This window comes from Stigmatopora argus, chromosome 9, assembly GCF_051989625.1.
Source record: "Stigmatopora argus isolate UIUO_Sarg chromosome 9, RoL_Sarg_1.0, whole genome shotgun sequence".
In the NCBI taxonomy this organism is placed as follows: Eukaryota; Metazoa; Chordata; class Actinopteri; order Syngnathiformes; family Syngnathidae; genus Stigmatopora; species Stigmatopora argus.
The window spans coordinates 2577308-2600255 of record NC_135395.1 but is presented as its reverse complement, the minus strand read 5'-3'; the positions used below and the strand labels follow the sequence as shown (position 1 = coordinate 2600255).

The following is a 22948-nucleotide window of genomic DNA, read 5'->3' as shown; positions in this document are numbered from 1 at the left end:
TCAGCCGACCGCAGGGCACAAGGAGACGGACAACCATGCACACTCACACCCATACCTAGGGGCAATTTAGTGTCCAATCAGCCTACCATGCATGTCTTTGGAATGTGGGGGGAAACCGGAGTACCCGGAGAAAACCCACGGAGACCTGGGGAGAACATGCAAACTCCACACAGGTGGACCGACCTGGATTTGAACACAGGACCCCCACTGTGAGGCTAACGCGCTAACCACTCAGCCGCCGGGCCGCAGTGTTGGAGTTTTTGTTTAAAAAGGGAGAAATGGTAAAAAATAAATAATACAGTCAATGGTCACTTTCATTTCAGCCTTCTTCTCCATGTTCTCGGCACTTCCACCACCTTGTCCACTTGCCCTCCTGTTTTGTGAGGATGAGATTTTAATAGGATACACACATAAAGATAATCAACTTTGTATCTCAAGCTCCTTCTGTTAAGAGCAAACTCAGCAAAGCCCAATTATCTGATTTGGTTTCAAGTTCATACTTTGCTGCGAGGTAGAAGTTGTTAAACCCTTCCCAACCTGCTTGAGGAACAGCTGCTGCCTAAATTTGGTTAAATTGCTGTTGAAAAAAACTTCTTCATTTTTACAAATCTAACTAAAATTTGCATATAAACATTTTTATCGTGTCATATTTTCTATGGAGTCCATCGCTCAGCCCTCCCTAGTGTCGGCCACACACTTAAGGAGTTCCTAAAATAAATATTGAACCTTCAAAACATTTACAATAGTTGCCCACAACCATTTTCATAGCATAACACACTCTTAAAACATCTCACACCACAGGATAAAGGGTCAGGATCATCTTGAGCGGCATGCTGACTTTGTCGGGAGGGCGGAATCGGCCTCAAAATCAGTCGGATTATCTTTATGTGTGTAGGCTGCTTAAGATATTACTGTTAATGTTGGGATTTTGTCTTACTGAGTATGTGTGTGCGTGTGTGTCCAAGTATGTGTGTGTGGGCAAGTTCTCGGATCAAACACAGCGTAAGACGAGCCTATAAACAAGCCTTCGGGACCATTTAGGATTATTGAAGAGAGAGGTGGGGGCTAAGAGGAGAAGGAGTTGGGTACAGAAATCAGCTGCTCTGTTTATGTACCTTTCAGTGGTGATTACCGGTCCAATCTGTCTGTTTAACTGAAGAAATATCATAGCCTGGCAAAGTGCGTGCATTTGTGGGAGCGGGAGAGTCTCCAGGTTGCATTTTATATGAGAACTGGAAAGATGCCACAATTTTGCATTGAATTAGAGCGTCAGCGCAGCAATACGTGTTTATTTATTCATAGGTACAAGGCTAACTGAGCCAAGAGAGCGAAATGATAGGACCACCACAGACCAGGCAATTGAAGATATGTGTTAGATATACTGTAGTGCCGTGACTCATGCCAATGGTTCCACAAAGTGCAGTGAAAGCTGTCTCTCAGGGCAGCAGGCACACTGACAAGTAGTTGCGAGCCTGTTGGAGACAGCACTTGTGCTGGGTCAATTTACAGAGTGGCGTATTCATGGTAATGAATAGACTGCATTGAGTACACTAAGTGGTTGTTTAAATTGATTACAGTACAAGATTAAGTCTTTTTTGTTATGCTTCACGAAAACAGGATGTGTAATTGATAGAATGATACTAAATGGCAGCAGGTACTGTATGGATGATGGTATCACCTGAAAGTTTCTTTTTTTAATCTGTTGAGCTATCAGTGTGTAAAAGGAGGAGCGGTGTGTATTTATTTCTTAGTTTTGATGGCTGTAACAGCAACTATAACTTAGTGCAAAATTGGGAAATTACTTTTTATCATAGTCATTGGGATATTTACAGTTGTTTACTCAGCAATATTTTGTGCATCTGTGTATACAATATAAATGAATATTTGATCAATTAAATAAACATGTACATTTAGTTTATTTTCTTATTCAGCATGCAATAATTTAAGAATAAATTAACTTTAAATTGTGAAATTGTAGAGCGAATGAAGATAACTAAAATAAATCACATTCTCAAATACAGCAACAGTGTCGTTTTAAATCGGTTAAAATTCAGATATCACAGATTAAAAATAAATAAATCCAATAATTTTTGTGAACACTTTAAATTACATCAAGTTACGATATTTACTTTTTTCTTTGATTTACCAATCATTTTTCAATGTTTTAATAATTATTGTATGTTACTTTTCATTTGTCTGCGAATCCCTGTGGGATATGATTCATGGCTAGAAACAAATCTCATGACCATTCTAATGAATTGCAGCCGGTATACATTTATAAATTATTTTTTTGTCATTTATGGTCGAATTTTCCAACGCAAAAGGCAAGGAAACACTTCTTTCTTTTGCTCTATATTTGTGATTTTAAAAAAAATCATCACAAACCCTTTCGATATCAAAATTACACATAGTATACGGTGAAAATTAGTTTTTAAAAAAATATCATGGAATTATCTATATCATGAATGACTACGAATCTGTAAATTCGCAGCACATATTGCGACCGTATTTGTGTGTGTTGTGAAATGAGATCGTGGGCTGCCATTTTTAATCCCAGTCGGAATACTGCAACCGGAAGTGCTCGCTAAACCAGACGGAGGCTGGAAAGTGCGTCACACCGCTGAGCCGCACAGAATAAACACTAGAAATCTAACACTCCAGCACCGACAGTTACACGATTTATTAATTCTTCTTTCGGGAATCGGACGGTTTCTTGTGCCACGATGGTGAAGATTGCGTTTAACCCGGCTCTGGCGCAGAAAACCCTGGTCAAGGAGCCTGTTGTGAAGGTAACCGACAGTGCGTATTCTTAATCCCGCTAGCAGGCCTGCACCGACCGGTGCACGCACCTAGTCTCTGGGTTCGGTCCGTTACGTGGCCGTGCACATTCGTGATCTCAAATTGGAGAGCTATTTTATTTACAACATGGGTTATTGTGTCCGTTCCGCGAGGATGACGCCAAATGACTGGGAAGTGCATGCATTTCCCGTGCAATAACTTTAAACGCCATGGCAATGTTATTATGCAGGACCCCGAACTCGCCACAGCTCCGGTGGGGATCGCCGGCTCCACAGGTCGGTGTTTGGTGACATTGTTGGGCATCGCCTTCATCCTTAGTGGACTCATCGTTGGGGGAGCTTGTCTCTATCGATATTTTACACCCAAGGTAAAATGGAGATATACCTTGCCGTCTACTGTATTTCCACTTTTCTTTAGATGATCGTTTGTTTGCGACAAATAATAGATTTTGGTCCATCTGTGGGTTTGGAATGTTTCGTGACATGAATTTGTATGCACTTTTCAATTGATGCAAAGGTACACACACTCATTGGCCTTCATCTAGCACCCATGATTTTTACGGCGAGCAAGTAAATTCAATTATGTGGTTTATTTTATTTTTTATCGCACAATTTTGTTGTTTTTCCAATAAATTTATGAAGGGAGGCTGACCATTACGAATTTGTCCTCTCTTTAACTTTATCATTTGTGCTTTGGCTCCGCCTAGTGGATTGATTACAAAGCGCACAGAACAGGAAATACGATTTATCAAAGGAGCACATTAAACTTGTTGCCCCTTCATTTCAACTAGCAAGACTGGCTGAGCTTCTTATGTTTCAGTGTCACTAATGCCTTGAGACATCCAATCCATTTTTGACTTGGAGTGCTTCATAAAAAAACAACCACATTTATGCAGAATATACACATACACCGTCTGTAAGTCTGTACAACTTCTATAGGAAATACTTTTTTAATTTTATCTTCTGATTAACCCTGATAAAAGCCACTGAGGTTTTGTGGAGAGATTAATTTTGCTCTACCCTCCTGTCGTTCAGAGGCTCTATCACGGCACCATGCAGTATAGTGACATGTCAACCGATGGTGGTGCAGAGAGACAGCCGTACTATCTCCCACGCGTTGAGGAAGAGGTGGAAATTTCTGAAAGCATGGCCGTTATCAGCGTCCCGCCTCCCCGTTTCAGGGCTGGAGACCCTGCCTACATCCTCCATGACTTCAACAGGGTGAGGAGGCTTGCTTCTCACATTACCAAAAGACAAGATCAATTTGGAATTCTTTCCTTATTGCTTTTTCTATCAGTAGAAGCTTACTGCATATCTGGACTTAACTCTGAGGACTTGCTTTGTGATTCCACTGAACACATCGGTTGTGCTGCCTCCCCAAGATCTCATTGACCTCTTCTCACAGTTGATGGTGAGCACAATGACAACACGAAAACTACACTGACTTCCCCTTGGTTAAAAAATATTTAAAATAGGTTTTGTGCATTGAATCCATTGCACAGTTAAGTTGCAATCGATTCAATCCATACGATTGCTCAGGTTAGGGTTGCAGGTTTCAAATGTGCCAAAAATAGGTTTTACCAATTAATTAAAGGCAATTACATCTGGGTTCATAATCAATTCTTCCACGGGGTGAGACAATACAATCACTGGCATGTTTTCGAGAGAATACGTATAAATCCAATATGTCTGGTGAAATAACTATTTAATGTCATACAATTTTACCTTTCAACAAGTAATCCAATTTCCTTCGACCTGTCCTAGTCTGGCTCATACCGCAGCTACCTAGTGCAAGAGGACCTAGTAGTGACTGAGCGCATTGAGGACATCAAGCCTTTGGGTTTCTATATCCGTAGACTGTGCACCGGTAAGGAAACGTACAGAATGGAGCGCCGTGCCAGCCTACCAGGTATGCATATACCTTTTTCCTTAAATCCATTAGTCTAAGATTACAATACGGCTCTTCAACCCAATTTTTCAATCTCTTTTCTAGGTGGAGGTATTCAAAAGCGCGCTGCAGAGGAGTGCTTCACCTTCCATCACTTTGAAAACAAGTTTGTGACCGAGACTCGAATCTGTAAGGTGTAATGTGATGTAGAGGGATGGCGAAAAGTCTGACTGACAGAGCCAGGGGTAGATGATGGGAATAGGCGGCAGAGAAAACTACTATAAAATGAGAAGTTACTGATGTATTTACAGTGGTACCTCGAGATATGAGCTTAATTCGTTCCGGGACTGAGCTCGTATTTCGATTTTCTTGTAACTCAAACGAACGTTTCCCATAGAAATGAACTAAAAACAAATTAATTCGTTCCAACCCTCTGAAAAAACACCAAAAACAGGATATTGGATTGAAAAAAAAGTTTTATTTGTTCTATTTCGCCATCTATTAACAAAGTAACAAATAACTAGTGGTTTAATAGTATACTAAATGTTCTTATGAGCAGCCTCTCGCGTCCTCTGTCTGCTCGTACATCAAAATTGGTCTCGTATCTCAAGATAAATATTTACCCGAAATTTTACTTGTATCCCAAATTGCCCGTATGTCGAGGTACCACTGTACTATAAAATGAGAAGTTACTGATGTATTTACTCGGTTTTGCATTCCTTGTTTAGCCTTTGCTATATTTCCTTCAAAATGTATTGGTCTTAGCTTTCAACTATTAACCTGCTAGTGTTGTGCTAAAAGCTGCATTTTCCAATTAGATAAGGATTTGCTTAATTTTTGGTTCCTCTTTTGTGTTCCAGTAACTTCCTCCAAAGTCCTTGTTATGCTTCTGTATTTCACCATCTCTATTACAGCAGACCTAGGTGTTGTTCTACAGTACAGCCTCACTGTAAGCACACATTCAGAAACAGTTGTAGAGCAGCTTGTACACTCATGCAATGTACAGTAGTATACTATTGTGGGTTACGTTATGTGTTGGTACAATAGCGCTCATCACCTTGGAAATGTTCATGTAGAAGTAGGAGTATAAAACCAGACATCACTCCCTTGAAGTCTATGCTGTCCCACTGTATTATGTTTATTTAATGTATCTCCCTCGTATAGACGAGCTGTAAGTTTAACCACATTTGTGTTAGAAGTCCCTAATGTTAAGGTGTATATTTTATTTTGATGATATTTTGGATTTTTATTTGTGTCATAAAATAGTGGTAAGGAATTGTAAGTTGCACATGAGCCATTCCCCTCCAAAATATCTAATTTGCTTTGGATTTATCAAAATATGTTGCTTTGGAAGACTCAAAAAGGCACAAGCAATGAGCGTTCTTACCTCAATTTCCTTAAAATGTGACAGCTCGTTCTGTTTTAAAGGGGCATAGTACTTATAAATGCATGTCTGAAAGTACTGTTGTGCTCAAGACAGACAAGACTACCCCGAGACTAAAACTTGCCATGATCCGAGCTTACCGAGACCAAGGTGAGACAAAAAAAATTGAGTCTCATAACAATGCATGCATTACCAAAAAACCCTCAGTAAAACATAAAAGGTTACATCCTTCACAGGGGTATTGACAGGTTGATAAACACATACATTGAAGGTATTTGTTTTTCTACTAAATGCTTCATTATACTAATAAAATCAATGATCATAAAGAAAAATCTGGCCAATCAAAGAATGAGACGATACAAAGACTTTTGGGCGTTAGGACCAAATCAAAAGCTCGGTCTTGAGTGTAACATCATTATCCGTAAGACAATTGAACGTGAAGGGTGTTTCTTGAGTGTTTGCCCATGTTTTAAAATAACAGACTTGATACAATTGTACAGCCATTAAACTGCTCGCACTTTGTTTGGTGATTAAAAAGAAAAATGATGTGATTTCTCATCATTGTGCAAATAAAGGAATTGTTTTCGAAAGTAATACCAAGTGTTTTATTGCCCTGAACGTTGGTTTATTGGCATGGGTAGTTCATGATGGATTAATTCCATGGCAAGAATCGCCTAATAGTTTTACCATTTCCTCAAACAATCAAGTTTTCAAAGTAATATACACAACTTCCAAATACAAATAAATTCTATATTTTCTTTTGTCCATGACACGGTTGTTAACAGTTCTGGCAACTTGTCCTTCAATAGTGAAGCCATTCACCTAAAGTCCTTCACTCGAGGCATTCACCTACCTGAACTCATAAGATCTGGCATTTCTGGCTTGCTCAGTCGTCTACGAAATTCATATGTTGTGAAGTAATACATGATAGGATCCAGGCTGCAATTGAGGCTAGCCAAGAAGAGTGCAAAAGGGTGACATCTTCGGATCCACTCTTTCAGGGTGCAGCTGCTCAATGTGTTTGCCTTTGCCAAGAAGTCCAGTGGCATACTGATGTGATAAGGACCAAAGCACACTAAAAAAACAACTGTGCAACTTAACACCATCCTCAAAGCTCTCCGTTTCTCCCCTTGGTCAGGAATAGTGCTGCTAGACTGCTTTCGTAAGCTCTCAGCAGTCAGGCAGGTGCAGGCTAACACCAGAATTAAGGGAACGATGAAACCCAGGAGTTCACCCAAAATTAAGATAACCCAGGCTGCTAAGCCATTGATCTTCTGCATTGGCAGCTCTGAGAAACAAATGTTAACTACTGGGGTGGTGGTGCCCACCTGTGAGGTCACAAGGTCATCGTTTTTTATGTTTCTCAGCAAAGGGAATACCAGACAGCCAAGGCAGACAAAGAGCCACCCCAGGGTGCATATGATCAAATCCACCTTTAGCCTGGAGCCCTTGTACCTCAGTGGTCGCATGATGAGTTCACAACGGCGTATGCTCACACATACCAGGAAGTAGATGGACGCGTACATGTTAACATACTTTAGATAAAAACAGATCAGACAGAGAGCATGGCCAAAGGGCCAGCTGTTGTTCAGGTAGTAGTAGATCCTCAGTGGTAGGGAAAGAACCTGACAACAGAAGATGGGGAGGTTAGAGTTATCATGCCATGCATCCCGGCAAAAAATATGGAATTTCCAGTCTCGGTGGATGTTCGCTCAGTTTTTTTTATTGTGCAGGAAAAAAGCAAACCAGAGATGGCCTACAAAACCTATCTATAGCCTTTAAGTCACATGTGTCAAAGTGGCGACCCGGGGGCCAAATCTGGCCCGCCGCATCATTTTGTGTGGGCCGGGAAAGTAAATTATGAGGGCGGACTTTCTGTTTTAGGATAAAATTAAAATGAAGAGTATAGATGTATATTAAATTTCCTGATTTCCCCCCTTTTAAATCAATAATTGTAATTTTTTTCTGTGTTTTTATTTCAAAAATAATTTTGTAAAATCTAAAAATATATTTTAAAAAAAAGCTAAAACAAACATTGTTTTAGATCTGTAAAAAAAAAAAGAACTGAATATCCAGGGCTTTTAATCCAGTTCTTTTAATTCATTTATTTAAAAAAATGAAATATTATATCTAAAATTGTCCGGCCCACGTGAAATCAAGTTGACGTTAAAGCGGCCCGCGAACCAACCCGAGTCTGTTACCCTTGCTTTAAGTGTAATTTCACTTTTTTCCTCCACAATTAAACAACTGAGTGAACACCCTCATATTACTGTCACTCATTTTTATTGACCGTTTCCAGAATACTCAAATGTACGCTACCATACTGTACAGTAAAAACAGAATAGATCAAAAGAACTACTACCTGCATCAGGTCTGCCATGGCCAAATTCATCATGAACACCACTGCCTTCTTAGTTTCTCTGATATAAACCTTGAACACCCATAGTGCCAGTAGGTTCGCCAGCAGCCCCGGGACAAGGATAATGGTGTACACAATTGCATACACAAGATGCTGATACACCCGAAGCTCTGCCATATTTTGGCAACTGTTATTCGTCATCATCATCACCGTCATTATTTTCCTGTTCCACGTGGTATGGACATTGCTGTGGTGTGGATTAATTCTGAAATGTTATCAGGTAATGATGATTCATCGGAAGGATCCCAGGAAAATATTCTTCTTACTTCAACAGAAAAAAATGGTCTTGTTTCAATTCAATATGTTGGAATTCTGAAAAGCCAAAGAAACATGTGCGCGCGCACACACACACACACACACACGATCTTACTCACAGTTGCCACATTGGAAGAACAAATATTTTGCCAGGGGTCCTTGCTCTAAACCTCATCCAGCGATTGTCAATATCAAACTCAACTTTTCTTTAATAGTTTACACAATTAACAAAAACAACAACTCACCTCTCTTTGTATTCCATTTTGACATCATGCAACATCAAGAGGCGAGGAAACAGAAGGCCTAACGATCAGTCAACCCATCGTTTTCTGTGCTATTATTCACTTTCCATCTTTGGTCCTATTCTTCATACTTGTTCTGAAGCTTGTTTATGTTCAGTTATCACTATTTCCTGTTGCTATTTTCTAACAATGTCTTTTTATGTCTCTCTTTGTGACACTTGTCTTCGCCCCACACTCCGTTTCCTGTGAGGGGGGGAGGTGTGCGGTTTAAAATAAGTTATACGTTTTTGTGAAATGCCACTGTATATATTAAAAATAAAAATAAAAACTGACCTATGAATTGCTGCAATTAATAAAAAAGTAAACGTTTTGGGGTGAGATGGGCCATTGTCGTGGAAAGGTTGTTTGGGTATTTGTTTTTGTAGCAGCCCTCACCCTCAACTTATGGAAGACTTAGAAAAAAAGGCGTTTTTTGGCTTTGAGAAGCTGCTTCTAACTGCCACAATTTGCATAAAAGGAAGTAACAGTAAAATATTAACCATTTCTGCAAATAAACAAGTTACAAATATGTTTTCAATGGAGCTTTTGTATTGAATAAAATACTTTTATTTATAAGTGAAAGAAACTATACATACTACTATGCATGATTCATTTTCATCCCCAAAAAAGATGGAAGGCTTAAACAAAACCTGAGAAACTTTGCTCCTTTGAAACGTTTAAAGCTCAGATAATGTGCTGGATAGTTCATATTGATGGTAATATTGATCCCTTCACTCTTTATTGAAAGAGCCACTCTCTGAGCTCAACAATCTGTGCAGTCGAGAAAACTTCAAACTGTGTAAAGATAAATGCCGTCTACTTAGGTGAAACCTGAATTCAGCTGTCAAGAAGTAGTAGAGGAGCGGATTAAGGCAGCAGTTCAGGCTTGCCAGGCAAAGAGAGACTGGGTGAAACTGGCGCACGGCCAGCCTGATGCCACAATCCAGCAATAAATCTTGCTGCACCAACAGATAGAGCAGGAAATTAATGTGGTAGGGCCCAAAGCACAGCAGGAAGACGGCAGAGCAACTCAGCACCATCCGCAGGGCGCGCCGCTTCTCACCATTTGTCTGCTTCTTCTCATTGTTCTCATCAGCACAAGTGAAAGAGAGTCGTCCCTGAATTGAGCAATTGCGGGCCGGCCTTCTCAAAACCTGGCCTGTTTTCTGGTAGAGGGAACGGCTGATGAATATAGAGCTACAACCGATGAAAGCCAGAGGAATCAAGAAACCAAAGAGCTCAGCCATCACCATCAAAGTGACGGCCAGTGAGTGGGAGATAGGACGGATAGGCAAGTCCTTGAAACAGTGGACTTGTGTTGCATTTGTTTTGAAGAACTGTCCAGATTCACCGAGGCTGAAAGCTGACCATGTTGTATTGGGTAAGACGCTAGCTGCAGGCTGTTGGATAAAGGGGTTATCCGTGAGGGATGACTTATTTAACATGAAATGTGAGACATAAGTTCTACTGCTGCTAGTCCGCATGAGGATGAAGGGGGAGCAAGCCACAGCGGCAAGCACCCACACTGATACACTGATCACAAGGTCGTAGCGGCTCCTCCACCTTCGAGTTGAGAATGGGCGAAGCAGGAAGACACACCTCTGTACACTGATACACACCTGGGATCCAAAGACAGACATGTATGTGAGACATTTGAATATTAATTTAAAGGTAGACATGAAACGAAAGCATTGTTAAAGCACTGAAGCATCTGAACACGACTGGAATTTTTTCTTATTGTGCCCAATGCAGCTTTATTCTTAGCTTTTCATCATTTTCACCCTTGAAAGTTATGGTGAGAATGTAAAGAAGTGTTCATGATTCTAGATGACAAATGCATTGCACATTTTTCACTGGACTGATATTTCATGAAAATGTAAACTAATTTTAAGTTGTGTATGTATGTATGTTGACTCAGTTGCCAACTGTTTGCCTCCTCCTCCACCCTCACCCACGCACGCTGCCTTACACCCCAATGGACAATGTTTGCATGTTTACCGTATTTTCACAACTATATGGCGCACTGCATTTAAAGGCGCAGTGTCAGTAACGAGTGCTATTTCTGTATTTGACACACACAAGACGCACTGCATCAAAACGTGCAGCCAGGCATGGCAAAACATACACCAGCTTAAACATTCGGACACACGCTAAAAACACATTTTTAAAAAGGCAACGGAAGCAAAACTGAGTTCGGTTGTAATTAATTTGTTTTATCTTTCCTTCATTCTTTGTGCTTTCCACACATTTCATTTTTTCATAATTTTATCATTTTTACAGGGTTTGGGGTAGTATTCTGGACCTTACAACCATGTAAATGATTTTAGACTGTTACATGTAAAACACATCTCTTTTTAAGCAACATCCAAGTTAGGAAACCACTTCTGGTACAAATTAATTTTGGAAGTAGAGGTAGTACATAAAGTTTGTGAATCTACTGGTGTAGTCTAGTCACACTTGAGAAAAATACAAAAGAAGACTGTGATTTCACCAGGCCAATCATATTTTTTTTCAATACATATAGGGTATGTACCCAAAAGGTTCATTCTCACAGTTGTTACTCACCAAGAATCCAATGCTTGCATACATGTTGAGGTACTTTAGGTAGAAGCAGAGCAAGCAGATATTTTGTCCAAAGGGCCACATGTGTGTCAGGTAATAAAAAATTCTTAGAGGCAGTGTCAGGATGTGGATCAGATCAGCCAAAGCCAGATTTATCATGAAGATCACTGATTTGGTATTCTTCCTGTAATGCAGATAAACCAAAAAGATGTTTTGTCCCAATTCTACTTGAGGCTTGTATGTGTACGTACGCCTATGTATACCTAATATATCTGCAAAGAACCCACAAGGCCACAGAATTGAGCAGCAGTCCTGGGATGAAGAGCAACAGGTAGAAGTATGTGTACAGCTTGTTCATGACCTCTTCCCATTCTGTCATGTTGTGGCCACATGAGGAGTTCTTCATGATCGGAATATATTCGGGTCATTCCCACTTTCAGGCAGAAAAGCAATTTTTTTTCTTACTTTGAGTCTGAGCTTTAACCTAAAAAGGAAGTCAGAAATGCTTACAATCGCAACAGTTCTCAAGTGTCTCAAGCGAATGTAGAAACATTAGTTACATCTAAATTTGCACACGACAGATATATTGTGACTTTAACTGTGTGATGCTGAACACATTTGTTCTGAAAATTTAATCCACTGAATTTCATGTGGTTTAGTAAACCAGACTGTAGCATCAACATCCTCATGCGTGTTTTATGCATTTGGAACCAAGTTAGAAACATAATATCTGCTACAGTAAAATTTCTGAGCAGTGATTACATCAGGGTATCTAAAATCAACATTGGGCTTCCTCTTGTCATCAAGTTGAGATGCCTTACTTCCTCTTTAGGCCCAATGAGGAGGGTCTCACTTTGACTTAGGGACCTTACTTTAGTGCACTACTGTGCCAAAATATTTTGCCCTTGAAATCAGATCTGGTCAAAATTGTTTCCCATGCTACTAATGTCAAAAAGAACAAAAAATGTATTGCCTGAAAAGAACATGTTGCCAGTATGCCAAATATTGCCATTCAAATATCTCTTGGAAATAATAAAAGAACACATTGCAAAACTCTTACACAAGATTATGTTATGCAACCAAGTCTGATTGGCTTTGGGTGCCAAAGAAATCGGCTTCAAATGTACACCGATTAAAAAACAAAAAATTACACAGACAGGTAGTATGCTATAAACAACTGTAGTTACCTTTTGTTAAGTCTTTGTTCCAGTACAAGCATGAAGAGGGTAGACAGATCAAGGTGTGACCACCAGCAGGAACATGATGCAGGCTTCAGTTTCACACTTACGTGTGAACAGTAGATTGAAAACAGTAGTACTTTAAGATCAAGGTGCCAGTAAAAAAAAAGAAAAGTCATGTGGGCATGCAGTTTGTCAAAGAATGTACAGGTCTGCCACCCTGAGGCTCAAATAAATGCTGCTTTTTCTGAAACAAGCTATGAGAAATGGTTGTCAAGCAAAAATGCTATCCTATAGAGGAACTTGCACCAACCATTAAGCTGTATTGGCCACCAGAGCGTGTAGTGGTTGTAGAGTTTAGACTCTGCAACCACGACACTAAGCCTTTCATGTCATTGCTCACATGTTGTTGCTTTCATCCCGATCTAGCAATTGTCACCCAAAAAAATCTCCAACTTCTTGTGTAATTTGCTCAATAAATCTTCAGAAATCAAGTTTGACATCGAGTGAGTGTTCTGCATGATTAAGCCTTAGATGCTTACATGGGATCAAAAATGACCCCAAGGCCTGTTATCCGGAATGTAGGTGTTTGTCAGTCACGAATCCTAGGGTAAAGATTTTTTTTTTTACATTTACCTTTAGTCTCCAGACACAAGTCTCTTTTTAAAATGCCAGTCGGGGAAAGGCTTGCTACCCTTTGCCAATTTAAATGCCACCAACTGGGTGGTGATGGTGACGGGCCAAATGGCAGGCTTCAAAACTTATGTTGAGCAAAAGTGGACGCGTCCTGGCCAGGATATCATGTGGCCAGTGACAATTATAGTACATGTACTATGATATAAGCAGACAGACTGGCAGAGCATTATAGAAGGAAAGCCCATCTAATACTATTACCTGTACCTGAATCTTCATACTGGAAGCTGCTATGAAAGACAGAGGTGGTGCAACAAAGTATTAATTGTTTGATTATCCCATATTGATTTTCCCCCAAATTAAGTGATGAAATGATTTTCCCTCAGCTTGGTCCAAAAAAATAATGGCAATTTCTTTTTTTGTGAAAGAACATCCATCGCGATTGGTGATCATTCTTGCGAGGTACATTTTCTAATGTGGCCATTCCTGTGTTTTATTTTTATTTTTTTAAGTGTTTGTAATAAATTCGGCGGCTCGGCGGATGAGCGGTTCGCGCGTTGGCCTCACAGCTCTGGTGTCCGGAGTTCAAATCCAGGTCGGTCCACCTGTGTGGAATTTGCATGTTCAACCTGGACTGCTTGGTTTTTCTCCGGGTACTCCAGTTTCCTCCCACATTCCAAAAACATGCATGGTAGGCTGATTGGACACTCTAAATTGCCCCTAGGTATGGGTGTGAGTGTACGTAGTTGTCCATCTCCTTGTGTCCTGCAATCGGCTGGCCACCAATTCAGTGTGTCCCCCACCTATGGCCTGGGGTCACCTGGGATAGGCTCCAGCACCCTGCGCGATCCTAATGAGGATAAAGCGGTTCATAAAATGAATGAATTAAATCCACTAGAGGTCAGCATTGAACAACTTTTTTTCCCCATTACGGAAAGCATAAACCCATTTCATTTATTTTCCTCATACCTCGGGGCATTCAGAGTGTTTAAACAGCTTTCCACACACTTTTGGGAGGTGGGAGGAAACCTGAGTACCTAGAGAAAACCCACCCAAGTCCTGGTAGAACATGCAAACTCCACATGGGAAAGTCTGAACCCACTGGGGATTGAATCCTCAATCTCAGAACTGTGAGATGGACGTGCTAACTACTCATCCACTGGGCCGTACGGCATCAAGTTTTTGGAAAATAGTCATATTCATGACACACCTTTTCAGTCACATTAAAGCCACAAAACAGTCACATAAAAACAGTTCTGTCATCTTTTAACCAAACTATAATTAGGATGTCAAAATATCCAATTCAATGCAGCACATATAATCAATCTTACCCATGGAGTTCCCACCATCACACAAAATAATGTTTTGTGATTGCTTATCACCACCATCGGAAGAGGGAGGGGTGTGTAGATGGTGATGTGGGACATCAATATCCACTGCCGACCTTCGACAACAAAACACTTTATGGTTGTCTGGTTAAAGCTGATAGTACCAGCAATATAAATCAAAGCTACTCCTTAGCAACCCATCTTGGTTGGGAAAATACCAAACTGAACCAGAATAGTCACAATCCAATAATCAGTATGTGTCAAAGACCTACTTCCATTTCTACGAGAGAACATATTTCAGTATTATGTTGCCTTACACCTTTACAATTTAATTGGCTGTGGTCCAAAGACAAAGGCAGCTGTCCATATTACAGTAGCCACTTTGCAGTTCCATCATCAACCTGCTCACACGCGAGTTCAAAGTAACACAGCACAGCTTGTGTGCACATCCTATATTGTGGGGTTTTCCAACTTTCGAATTATGGCCCATAGTATAAAAATATCTCATGACATAGGACAGAAAAGTTAAGATGTACCTTATAATAATTCTTCCTGTCTCAATATGATGCTGGCACAAATATACACACAGTATGTTGTATGTATTTTGAATATGTATAATGCCTGATTATCTTTGAAGTCAAAAGTGTCTGGGAAACATTGCTACATTTATTGAATGATATTGGCTGGGTCACTGCTTGGCTACTCTCCAGACCGCAGCTACTCTGTGTATATTCCAATAAAAGCTAGTTGACTGGCCAACAGTCGCCATGCCGACAGTTCCCCAGTCAATAATATATCAGTTCCAACCAACAAAACAACATTTTTTTTCAACTCAAGAAGGTCAAAACGCCTTTCAGCCAAGGGAATTTGTGACTTCAATTGACTTTGGACACAGAAACATCAAATTGAGAACTAATACTTGGTACCGTCACCCAATCAAAATTGTAAGGCTAATGCAAAGATATTTATGGTGTCTCAGCAATAGGAAACTCCATCTCCAAGATCTGCTGACTCAATTGTTCGTTGTTTTTGTACCCTCTCATTTGTGCTTTTGGGTGATTATTTAGTCAACACTCTTTAGCCGTACTTTGGAGTGTGTACACATTGCTGTGAGACTTTGAGCAGATCTACAGACTAAGGCCAGATTAGGAAAGAGAGACCCCATTGAGAGGTGAACAATGGACCATTGCTTCGGCCGTAATACGCATTTGGCCTGTGACACAGCAAACAAGCCAGAATCTCAACTAGATCCTACCGCCTCTCGCGGCTTCCAAAAAGAACTCTTGCTCTCTGCTGAAAACAGTCAGTCAAACTGCTATGCGAGTTCAAACCAGGCCAGTCCACAGTAGGTTTGACCAAACTAACAAACCAAGCAGCATGTGATCAAAATAATAAATTCAGCAATGAGGGCAACTGAGAACAATCATTTAATGGCCCGAAACGTCAACACACGAGACATATTTTTCTTTCTCAACAGATTGGGTGGATTTAACCTGTCTTAACTGTGTCATAAAACACATTCAACTGCAAGCTTGAACTTCAAACAATAACATGCGGGGGAACGCTTGAGTTTTACAAAAACATTAATATATTAGAAAATCCAGTGCATGAAGGTGTGTGTTAACACCTGACTCATTCAAACTTTAAGTCTGTGATCGCAGGAGTCTCACATACCAGTCTTGGTGTCGCTTCTTAGTATTACCTTGAAATCAACAGATATTTTTTGCTCCCAAGTGGTGGATTAATTGGTAAAGCCCAAATCATATTTTCAGAATTACCACAAACCTTGCTGAGCTATGCATTTTCCACATCCAAGACCGAACAATGATTGATTGCCTTACTTTTTGAATGCATGGTTTCTTAAAACCTTTTGTCCTTGGTCATCAGCTCTTCACCTTGTCAGAACTGACTCTCTAATTCTTTAGTGTCTTTTCCATTCCTTGTCAAAGTGTGCGTGTCTCTTGGGAGTGTGTTGGTTGGGTCCTGTCCCTCGGTGTCGCTACGAGGAATACTCTCAGGGCGGGAACCAGATCCTTTGCTCCCCAAGGTGAAACTCTTTTGGAAACTCTCCGAAGTAAAGTAGTAGACCACGGGGTCCAAGCAGCAGTTGAGACTTGCGAGACAAAGAGTAATCGGGTACAGAGTTCGTGCAAAACGCTCCACGGAGCAATTCGCCAAGGCCTGCGTCCTCACCAAGGCATACAGGAAGAGGATAGAGTTAAAAGGGACAAAGCAGATGATGAAGATGCCGAGATGGACGAGAATCATTCTCAACACTCGTTTCTTGCTGTCACAGCCGTGGCCAACCGTCACTGGACGACGAAGGGTTCTTAGAACCAACGAGGAACATACCAAGTTGGCCAAGAGGGGAAGGAGGAATCCCACAATCTAGAAAGAGAATACACAGGTGAGCAATTTCTTTTTCGGGTGGTCAAACTTACATTTTTCCCCCAAACTAAAGCATATCAAAAATAAAAAATAAAAAAAATAAAAAGCCTTTATTGTCATCATACACAGCTGCGTATAACAAAATTGGTGGTGCTACTCCAATCTTTTCAAAGTGTGTTTTCCCAGTAAAAAAACATAAATAGTAGTATAAAAGTATAAAAAGTCACATCCCGGCTAGGTGAATTCTAAAATATTGCACAAATTCCGAAATGTTGCACAGATTCTAAAATATTGCAGTCAAAAACGCGAACAACATCGACATTATTCAATGTTTTCTAAATTTTGAATGTACTTTTTGGGTTGAATTTTAGATATTTCAATTGTCTTGTTCTGCTTTATCCAAAATTAAACACTTCAAAGTTATTTAAAAGGAGTGGTCATTCAATCATTACACAACAATGCCTCAAAGGGAAAAAGTCACTTTCTAGTTCAAGTGCTTAATTTTAAAATTTGACCATTCATAAAGTTATACAAATTAGAATTTGCTAACTGCTGTTTGCGTTGAACATGTCATTTTTTTCCTACTTCGACACTGACATTGTTTTCACATTTTTATGGTGTATTATGTTCATCTTTTCTATGTACCTATCTTCAAATTATGGCAAAAAAGGTTCCTGGGCAGAGGTCATGAAAAGCTATATTTTAAATATAAATTATGACTCCTTCCATGTATTCTCCCGTGAGTCTAACACATTTCTACCATGGTTTCCTGAACTCAAGGAATTTTCCCTTCACCATCTCTGTTGTCCACATCTTCCAAATAGCATTGTTGACCCACTTGAACTTGGGAAAGGGAAGCACACTAAGCCAATAGTAGTAAGTAGAAGTAACTCTTGCACAAAGATGTGCCTCACCTCAATAAAGATGGTGATTCTGGAGAGGTAAGTCCTCCAGGTACTCTTGGAGAAGCCTTCAAAACAGGCTGTGGCTCTATTTGTGCTGTTGATGGTAGAGAAGAAGGTGACTGATATTCCTCCTCCCACAATGGTCAGCCAAACAGCTGCACACACCATTGCAGCGTTTCTGCGCGTGCGGATGGAGCGGGAACGGAAAGGGTAAACTATTGCCAAAAAGCGGTCAACACTGATGCAGGTGAGGAAGAGCATGCTGCCGTAGATGTTAGTGATGAAGGCTGTCCCAGAAACCTTACACAGTCCGTCTCCAAATGGCCAGTGGCGGTTAACATTGTAGAAGACTTTAAAGGGCAATGTAAAAACAAATACTAAATCGGACAATGCTAAATTAGTCATGAACATTGTCGTCTCATTGCGCATCTTCATGCGGAAGCAGAAGACAAAGAGCGCAGCACAGTTGGTGATGAGGCCCAACACAAAGACCACGCTGTAGACCACGGAATATAAATTGTACTTGAAGGAGTCGTCAATGCCGCAGTTCTCCATTCCAGTCTCATTGAGCACCAAACTTGCCATGGTGACTGGAAGGAGGGTTCCGAGGAACTGGATCACACCAGAACGTTGTTGTTTTGAGGAAAGGATGCAGGTATTTGTAAAGTGGAAGTGTCAGCAGGAGCTTCTCCTGTCCAGCGTTCTCCAAGCCATTGTGGAAACATGCGTGGAGGTGCTCAGATGCTCCTACGGTAAAGCGGAAAAAGTCATCATTAGGTGTGAGCTTGTGACATTTTACTAAAATGTCATGGGCCATCAGGGCCTTCAAGGCCTTCTCTGCTGGCCTAAGAAATATCTGAACCATTATGATTGTCGCCACTGCATTTTAGCATTTTGAATGAAAAGAAACGTACCAACAAAATATTGCTGTTTCATAAATCAGTGTTTGCACAGATCATAATCAATGAAGCATACAGACATTAAATAACTACAGCTGATTTCTCAGGTCAGAAATAAAAGGAAATGCTCTTGCGTTCTTGACATTTCTTTATTCAGTTTTATTGTAAAATTGTACATTTGAAATCATGAAGAGCAATATCAATCAAGCATGTCTACGGCTCTGATTTATTAAGAGGAATTCAAGCCTCACCCTTTTGATATTAAATATAGAGACATAGCAGAGGCTTGTCTACTGTGTATATAAAAAATTGCACGCAAGTTTGCATGTGATTCACACCATGTCCACCACAAAGGAAATGTTGTGAGCTCGCGCAGTCCATCAGGAGTGTCCTCTGCCAGCTGCGGTGACATCTTTATGGTGTTTTCGCACGCCTCCCAGAAAGCTAAAGCCGACGTTCACAATGCCTACACTGTACTCATCACCACCAAATCCACACACTCCAAGAACTTCTCCGGATAAGCAGGCAAACAACAACATGTGCTAGTTTTCACACACATCCACGCAAACAGCAGTGGGTTCAATGACGGCCGTGCATGACAAAAATACAGATGCACATCTTAGCAAGATGTGGCTAATGCTGGCAAAAAGATTAGAGCTTTCGACATGTGTGTTTGGTTTCATGTACAGGTCATGGACAGCTGCACTTGCACGCAACCCCCCCATGGGACAGCCACAGTGACAGAAACAGCTAGTGCCCCTGGGATGCACTGATCTCTGAGGTTTGAGTTCAGCTAGTACATCCAGCTGTTGCCTTCCCTCACTCACATTTTAGTTTGAAAGTTGTACACAATGAGAAGTTCCTTGTTGCTAGAATCTTTAGTTGGCGTGACTGAGGAGGTTGCCAAAGCAATACATTTTTATTTACTACTGATCCTGCAACCTAACTCATAAATGGTGCACTTATCACGTGTTAATATGAAAATGCTACCATTCCTTGAGAGAGCATCTAGAGGAAAAAAATGGACTAAAACAATCTTTAAAAATCTGCCTTCTTATCCAGTGATTAGGGGCAGGTGTGGGGAACAAGTAAGACACAAAGAGCAAAAATGTTAAACTGTGAGAGTCAAAAGAGCCACACATTAGGTCAGAAGTAGCATAAAAAAATCCAATCTGCCGATTTTTTGGGGGGAAATATAATGTATTATTTGTTTTTAAATGGGCCCTAATGGATTTGTAGAGAGAGAAACATGAAATGCGGCAAAGAGCCACAGTTGTACTATGTACAAAATATGATAACTGTGACAGTCAAAAGAGCCACACATTAGGTCAGAAGTAGCATAAAAAAATCCAATCTGCCGATTTTGGGGGGGGGGGGGGGGGGGGGGGAAATGTAATGTATTATTTGTTTTTAAATGGGCCCTGGTGGATTTGAAGAGAGAGAAACATGAAACGCGGCAAAGAGCCACAGTAGTATGTACAAAATATGATAAGCCAAGAGCCACATTCATTTTGGCCGGGAGCCACATGTGGCTCAAGAGCCACGTGTTTGCCACCACTGGACTAGGGTCATATAACCAGGATCTTAACCCAGAATCAAAGAAACCATCAAAGCTATTTGTTGGATCTGGCCAATTTAAAACAGAATTGTAATACGGATCAAAAGATTTTAGTTTGTGTGTTGTCATCTTAAAAGTCATCCAAATAGAGATTGTTAATAGTAATTGGCAGTGTAATTGTTTTTCTGTCATCATGATATATATTTAAGAAATTAGGGCATGATAAATCAGTGCTTTTGAATTTCTTCGATGATTATTTGAGAGAAACTTTCATTACCCAAAATTTAAAAAAAGAATCGACAATCACGTGATAAGGAACAACGTTGGAATACTGGAGCATACTAGGTAAAACTTTTAATTCCGACACGAATAAACAGACTCACAATGATGGCCGGATGATGACAGCTCTCCTCTGCGGTTGCCGATGTCAAGTGGGAAGCAGCTGTCACAAGATAAACTCCATGTATTTCACGTCTCAGTGCACTTGCCCGGTCTTAAAAAACCGGACCGGCTCGGGCCTTCTCTCTCATGTGGAATCCATAAAACAACTCGTTTCATTTGTGTAGCTTCACCTAAACGAGCTTCTTTTGCTGGACTCTTTAGCAGTCGTGCGTGCGCTTCCTTTCCTTGTGGGATTACCTCGCTTGCTTGCACTGCTCTGGTGCGCGTGCGCCTTTTGCATGCTCGCGAGAGGAGCCAAACTTCCACAGCCACAGGAAACCAGACAATAGCACCTCGGTCAGGCCGCAGGGGGGAGAAGGAGAGAAGGGGCCCGTGGGGGAGGGTTCTAGGAGGCAGGCAGACAAACACTTTTATTGCCCACCACTACAGGAAATGATTTTAAATAACAGAACACTGTGAAAGCACTATGCATTTTCTGGTATTTGTATTCAAATCATTCATTTTTCTGAGCCGTTTATCCTCACAAGGGTCGCGGGGTTATCCCCACACTCACACCGAGGGGCAATTTAAAGTTTTCAATCAGCATATTTTGGGGATTTGGGAGGAAACCAGAGTACCTGGAGAAAACCCACGCAAGCCCCGGGAGAACATGCAAACTCCAAACAGTGAGGACCAACCTGGGATCGAACCCATGACTCCAAAACTGTGAGGCTGACGTGCTAACCACTTGTCGGGTGGGCCGCCCGGTATTTATATTTATTTTCAGAAATAGTTTGTATGGAACAAGTGATTTCTTTTTAAATATATATATGTTTAATCGTAACCCCGTGAAGATTGAATGGACAGTACATTTTGGGTCATGTTATATTAACATTTGTTATACAAATTTATGTGTATTAATTATTAATCATTATTGTTGTTTTTGTGAATTTATGTATCATTATATTAGGCATGATTACACGTAAAGAAAATGATCATAAAAATACAATGAAATAAATTAGCTATAGGTTCCAGCTCACCTTTATTTGTTAATGAGCATGAGATTAATATGGATTTATAGTAATATCATCCCAATACCAGAAACCATAACTACAATACAACGAATAACACAATTTGTGTTATTTTCCTAGAATCCTAAACAGTATTAAATCTTAACTGAGGGATGAGCTTGCTTGTCAAGGAGGACCTTAGTTTAGCTTTTGTTGCTAGTGAAATGTAATGTTCATCAAATGTGAACACCAGGGGTATCCTTTTCGCATGTATAGTTTTCATGGTTCCAGACACCCATACATTTCAGTTAATTGCTATAAAAACAAATTTGTTGCATGTTGGATCATTCACTGTCTGCAATTAATGGTCACAGATGTCAAACATGCATTTTAACGAAAACATTTTATCTTGGTTTGGCTTTATATGACAAGTTGGGAAGTTTGGTAAAAATTGTAACAGACAAACACTATTTTCGATGTGTAAATTTAAGTTGTTGCAATTGGCAAGTGTCAAATAATATTATTTTATTTACTGATTTAACTGTTTAAAATTCTAAAACCCCAATTATTACTAAATTCTCATGTCATCACTTACCCGGGAGTTATTTTTAGCAACCTGACAGGGTGGCGTTGGACATGTTCCCATTGTGTTAAGGCTGGCATGGGGCTGTTTTTTGTATACCTCTCTGAGTGTCCATGTGTGTGTGGGTGAGTTGTGTGTGTGACAATGAAAAAGGGAGCATTGACTGAAGGGAAATGGTTTTGGGAGTAGCGTCTGGCCACACCACAATAGCAGCAGGGAGGACAGGATATCCTGCTTACTGCATTAGCTAAAGTCACGCATATTCACACACATGCATACACACAGATGAAGTACACTACACACCATCAGATGTTTAACATGCCCATTGTTGGAGTTGCCTTGAATGTGCGATGGAGCCATGGTCTGTCGTAAAAATGACATTAAAGACATTCCGTGAGAAGTGTATTCTTTCATATGATGTGCATGGGACTCACACATGACGATAAACACTTTTTTTCAAATAGTTACTCCCTTCCAATTCATGGCAGTACACCATCT

The 22948-nt window shown here is 40.4% G+C and overlaps 4 protein-coding genes across 7 annotated transcripts; 1 reads left to right on the top strand and 3 right to left on the bottom strand.

Annotated features, from left to right (window-relative positions):
- The first annotated feature begins 2568 nt into the window (after positions 1 to 2568).
- On the top strand, positions 2569 to 5347 carry LOC144081948 (integral membrane protein 2A-like). Its single transcript, XM_077608537.1, has 6 exons — positions 2569 to 2789; positions 3029 to 3166; positions 3834 to 4019; positions 4099 to 4209; positions 4563 to 4707; positions 4792 to 5347. Exons 1-6 carry the CDS (start codon positions 2724 to 2726, stop codon positions 4884 to 4886), a joined length of 741 nt encoding a protein of 246 aa, XP_077464663.1. The 5' UTR covers positions 2569 to 2723; the 3' UTR covers positions 4887 to 5347.
- Positions 5348 to 6762: 1415 nt separating this feature from the next.
- Positions 6763 to 9227, bottom strand: LOC144081946 (putative G-protein coupled receptor 174). Of its 2 annotated transcripts, XM_077608534.1 has the most exons (3): positions 8990 to 9227; positions 8433 to 8754; positions 6763 to 7695 (listed from the first exon to the last, which is right to left on the bottom strand). In XM_077608534.1, exons 2-3 carry the CDS (start codon positions 8643 to 8645, stop codon positions 6916 to 6918), a joined length of 993 nt encoding a protein of 330 aa, XP_077464660.1. In that variant the 5' UTR covers positions 8646 to 8754; positions 8990 to 9227; the 3' UTR covers positions 6763 to 6915. The 2 variants fall into 2 exon arrangements, with proteins under 2 accessions (XP_077464660.1, XP_077464659.1); XM_077608533.1 differs by having other exon boundaries at positions 8433 to 9227.
- Positions 9228 to 9456: 229 nt separating this feature from the next.
- On the bottom strand, positions 9457 to 13747 carry LOC144081944 (putative P2Y purinoceptor 10). 2 transcript variants are annotated; one of them, XM_077608530.1, is made up of 5 exons: positions 12775 to 13747; positions 11851 to 12071; positions 11591 to 11771; positions 10276 to 10644; positions 9457 to 10191 (listed from the first exon to the last, which is right to left on the bottom strand). In XM_077608530.1, the coding sequence occupies exons 2-5, from the start codon at positions 11991 to 11993 to the stop codon at positions 9757 to 9759; spliced, it is 1128 nt and encodes a 375-aa protein (XP_077464656.1). In that variant the 5' UTR covers positions 11994 to 12071; positions 12775 to 13747; the 3' UTR covers positions 9457 to 9756. The 2 variants fall into 2 exon arrangements, with proteins under 2 accessions (XP_077464656.1, XP_077464655.1); XM_077608529.1 differs by having other exon boundaries at positions 9457 to 10644; positions 12775 to 12870; positions 13402 to 13747.
- Positions 13748 to 16130: 2383 nt separating this feature from the next.
- Positions 16131 to 21213, bottom strand: LOC144081945 (lysophosphatidic acid receptor 4-like). 2 transcript variants are annotated; one of them, XR_013303072.1, is made up of 4 exons: positions 20860 to 21213; positions 18029 to 18766; positions 16512 to 17114; positions 16131 to 16428 (listed from the first exon to the last, which is right to left on the bottom strand). XR_013303072.1 is itself a non-coding variant. In XM_077608532.1 (3 exons), the coding sequence occupies exons 2-3, from the start codon at positions 18602 to 18604 to the stop codon at positions 16626 to 16628; spliced, it is 1065 nt and encodes a 354-aa protein (XP_077464658.1). In that variant the 5' UTR covers positions 18605 to 18766; positions 20860 to 21213; the 3' UTR covers positions 16131 to 16625. The 2 variants fall into 2 exon arrangements, 1 of the variants encoding a protein (XP_077464658.1); XM_077608532.1 differs by having other exon boundaries at positions 16131 to 17114.
- Positions 21214 to 22948: the final 1735 nt, after the last annotated feature.

Excerpts from the sequence above, each read along its gene's own strand:
- LOC144081948 (XM_077608537.1), top strand. The coding sequence starts at position 2,724 with ATGGTGAAGATTGCGTTTAACCCGGCTCTGGCGCAGAAAACCCTGGTC. Across the intron at positions 2,790-3,028 it reads TCAAGGAGCCTGTTGTGAAG|GACCCCGAACTCGCCACAGC; the intron begins GTAACCGACAGT and ends GTTATTATGCAG. Across the intron at positions 4,210-4,562 it reads ACCTCTTCTCACAGTTGATG|TCTGGCTCATACCGCAGCTA; the intron begins GTGAGCACAATG and ends GACCTGTCCTAG.
- LOC144081945 (XM_077608532.1), bottom strand. The coding sequence starts at position 18,604 with ATGGCAAGTTTGGTGCTCAATGAGACTGGAATGGAGAACTGCGGCATT. Across the intron at positions 17,115-18,028 it reads GAATCACCATCTTTATTGAG|ATTGTGGGATTCCTCCTTCC; the intron begins GTGAGGCACATC and ends TTCTCTTTCTAG.
- LOC144081946 (XM_077608533.1), bottom strand. The coding sequence starts at position 8,645 with ATGACGGTGATGATGATGACGAATAACAGTTGCCAAAATATGGCAGAG. Across the intron at positions 7,696-8,432 it reads CCATGGCAGACCTGATGCAG|GTTCTTTCCCTACCACTGAG; the intron begins GTAGTAGTTCTT and ends TTCTGTTGTCAG.
- LOC144081944 (XM_077608529.1), bottom strand. The coding sequence starts at position 11,993 with ATGAAGAACTCCTCATGTGGCCACAACATGACAGAATGGGAAGAGGTC. Across the intron at positions 11,772-11,850 it reads GTTCTTTGCAGATATATTAG|GAAGAATACCAAATCAGTGA; the intron begins GTATACATAGGC and ends TCTGCATTACAG. Across the intron at positions 10,645-11,590 it reads ATGCAAGCATTGGATTCTTG|GTGTGTATCAGTGTACAGAG; the intron begins GTGAGTAACAAC and ends TTTGGATCCCAG.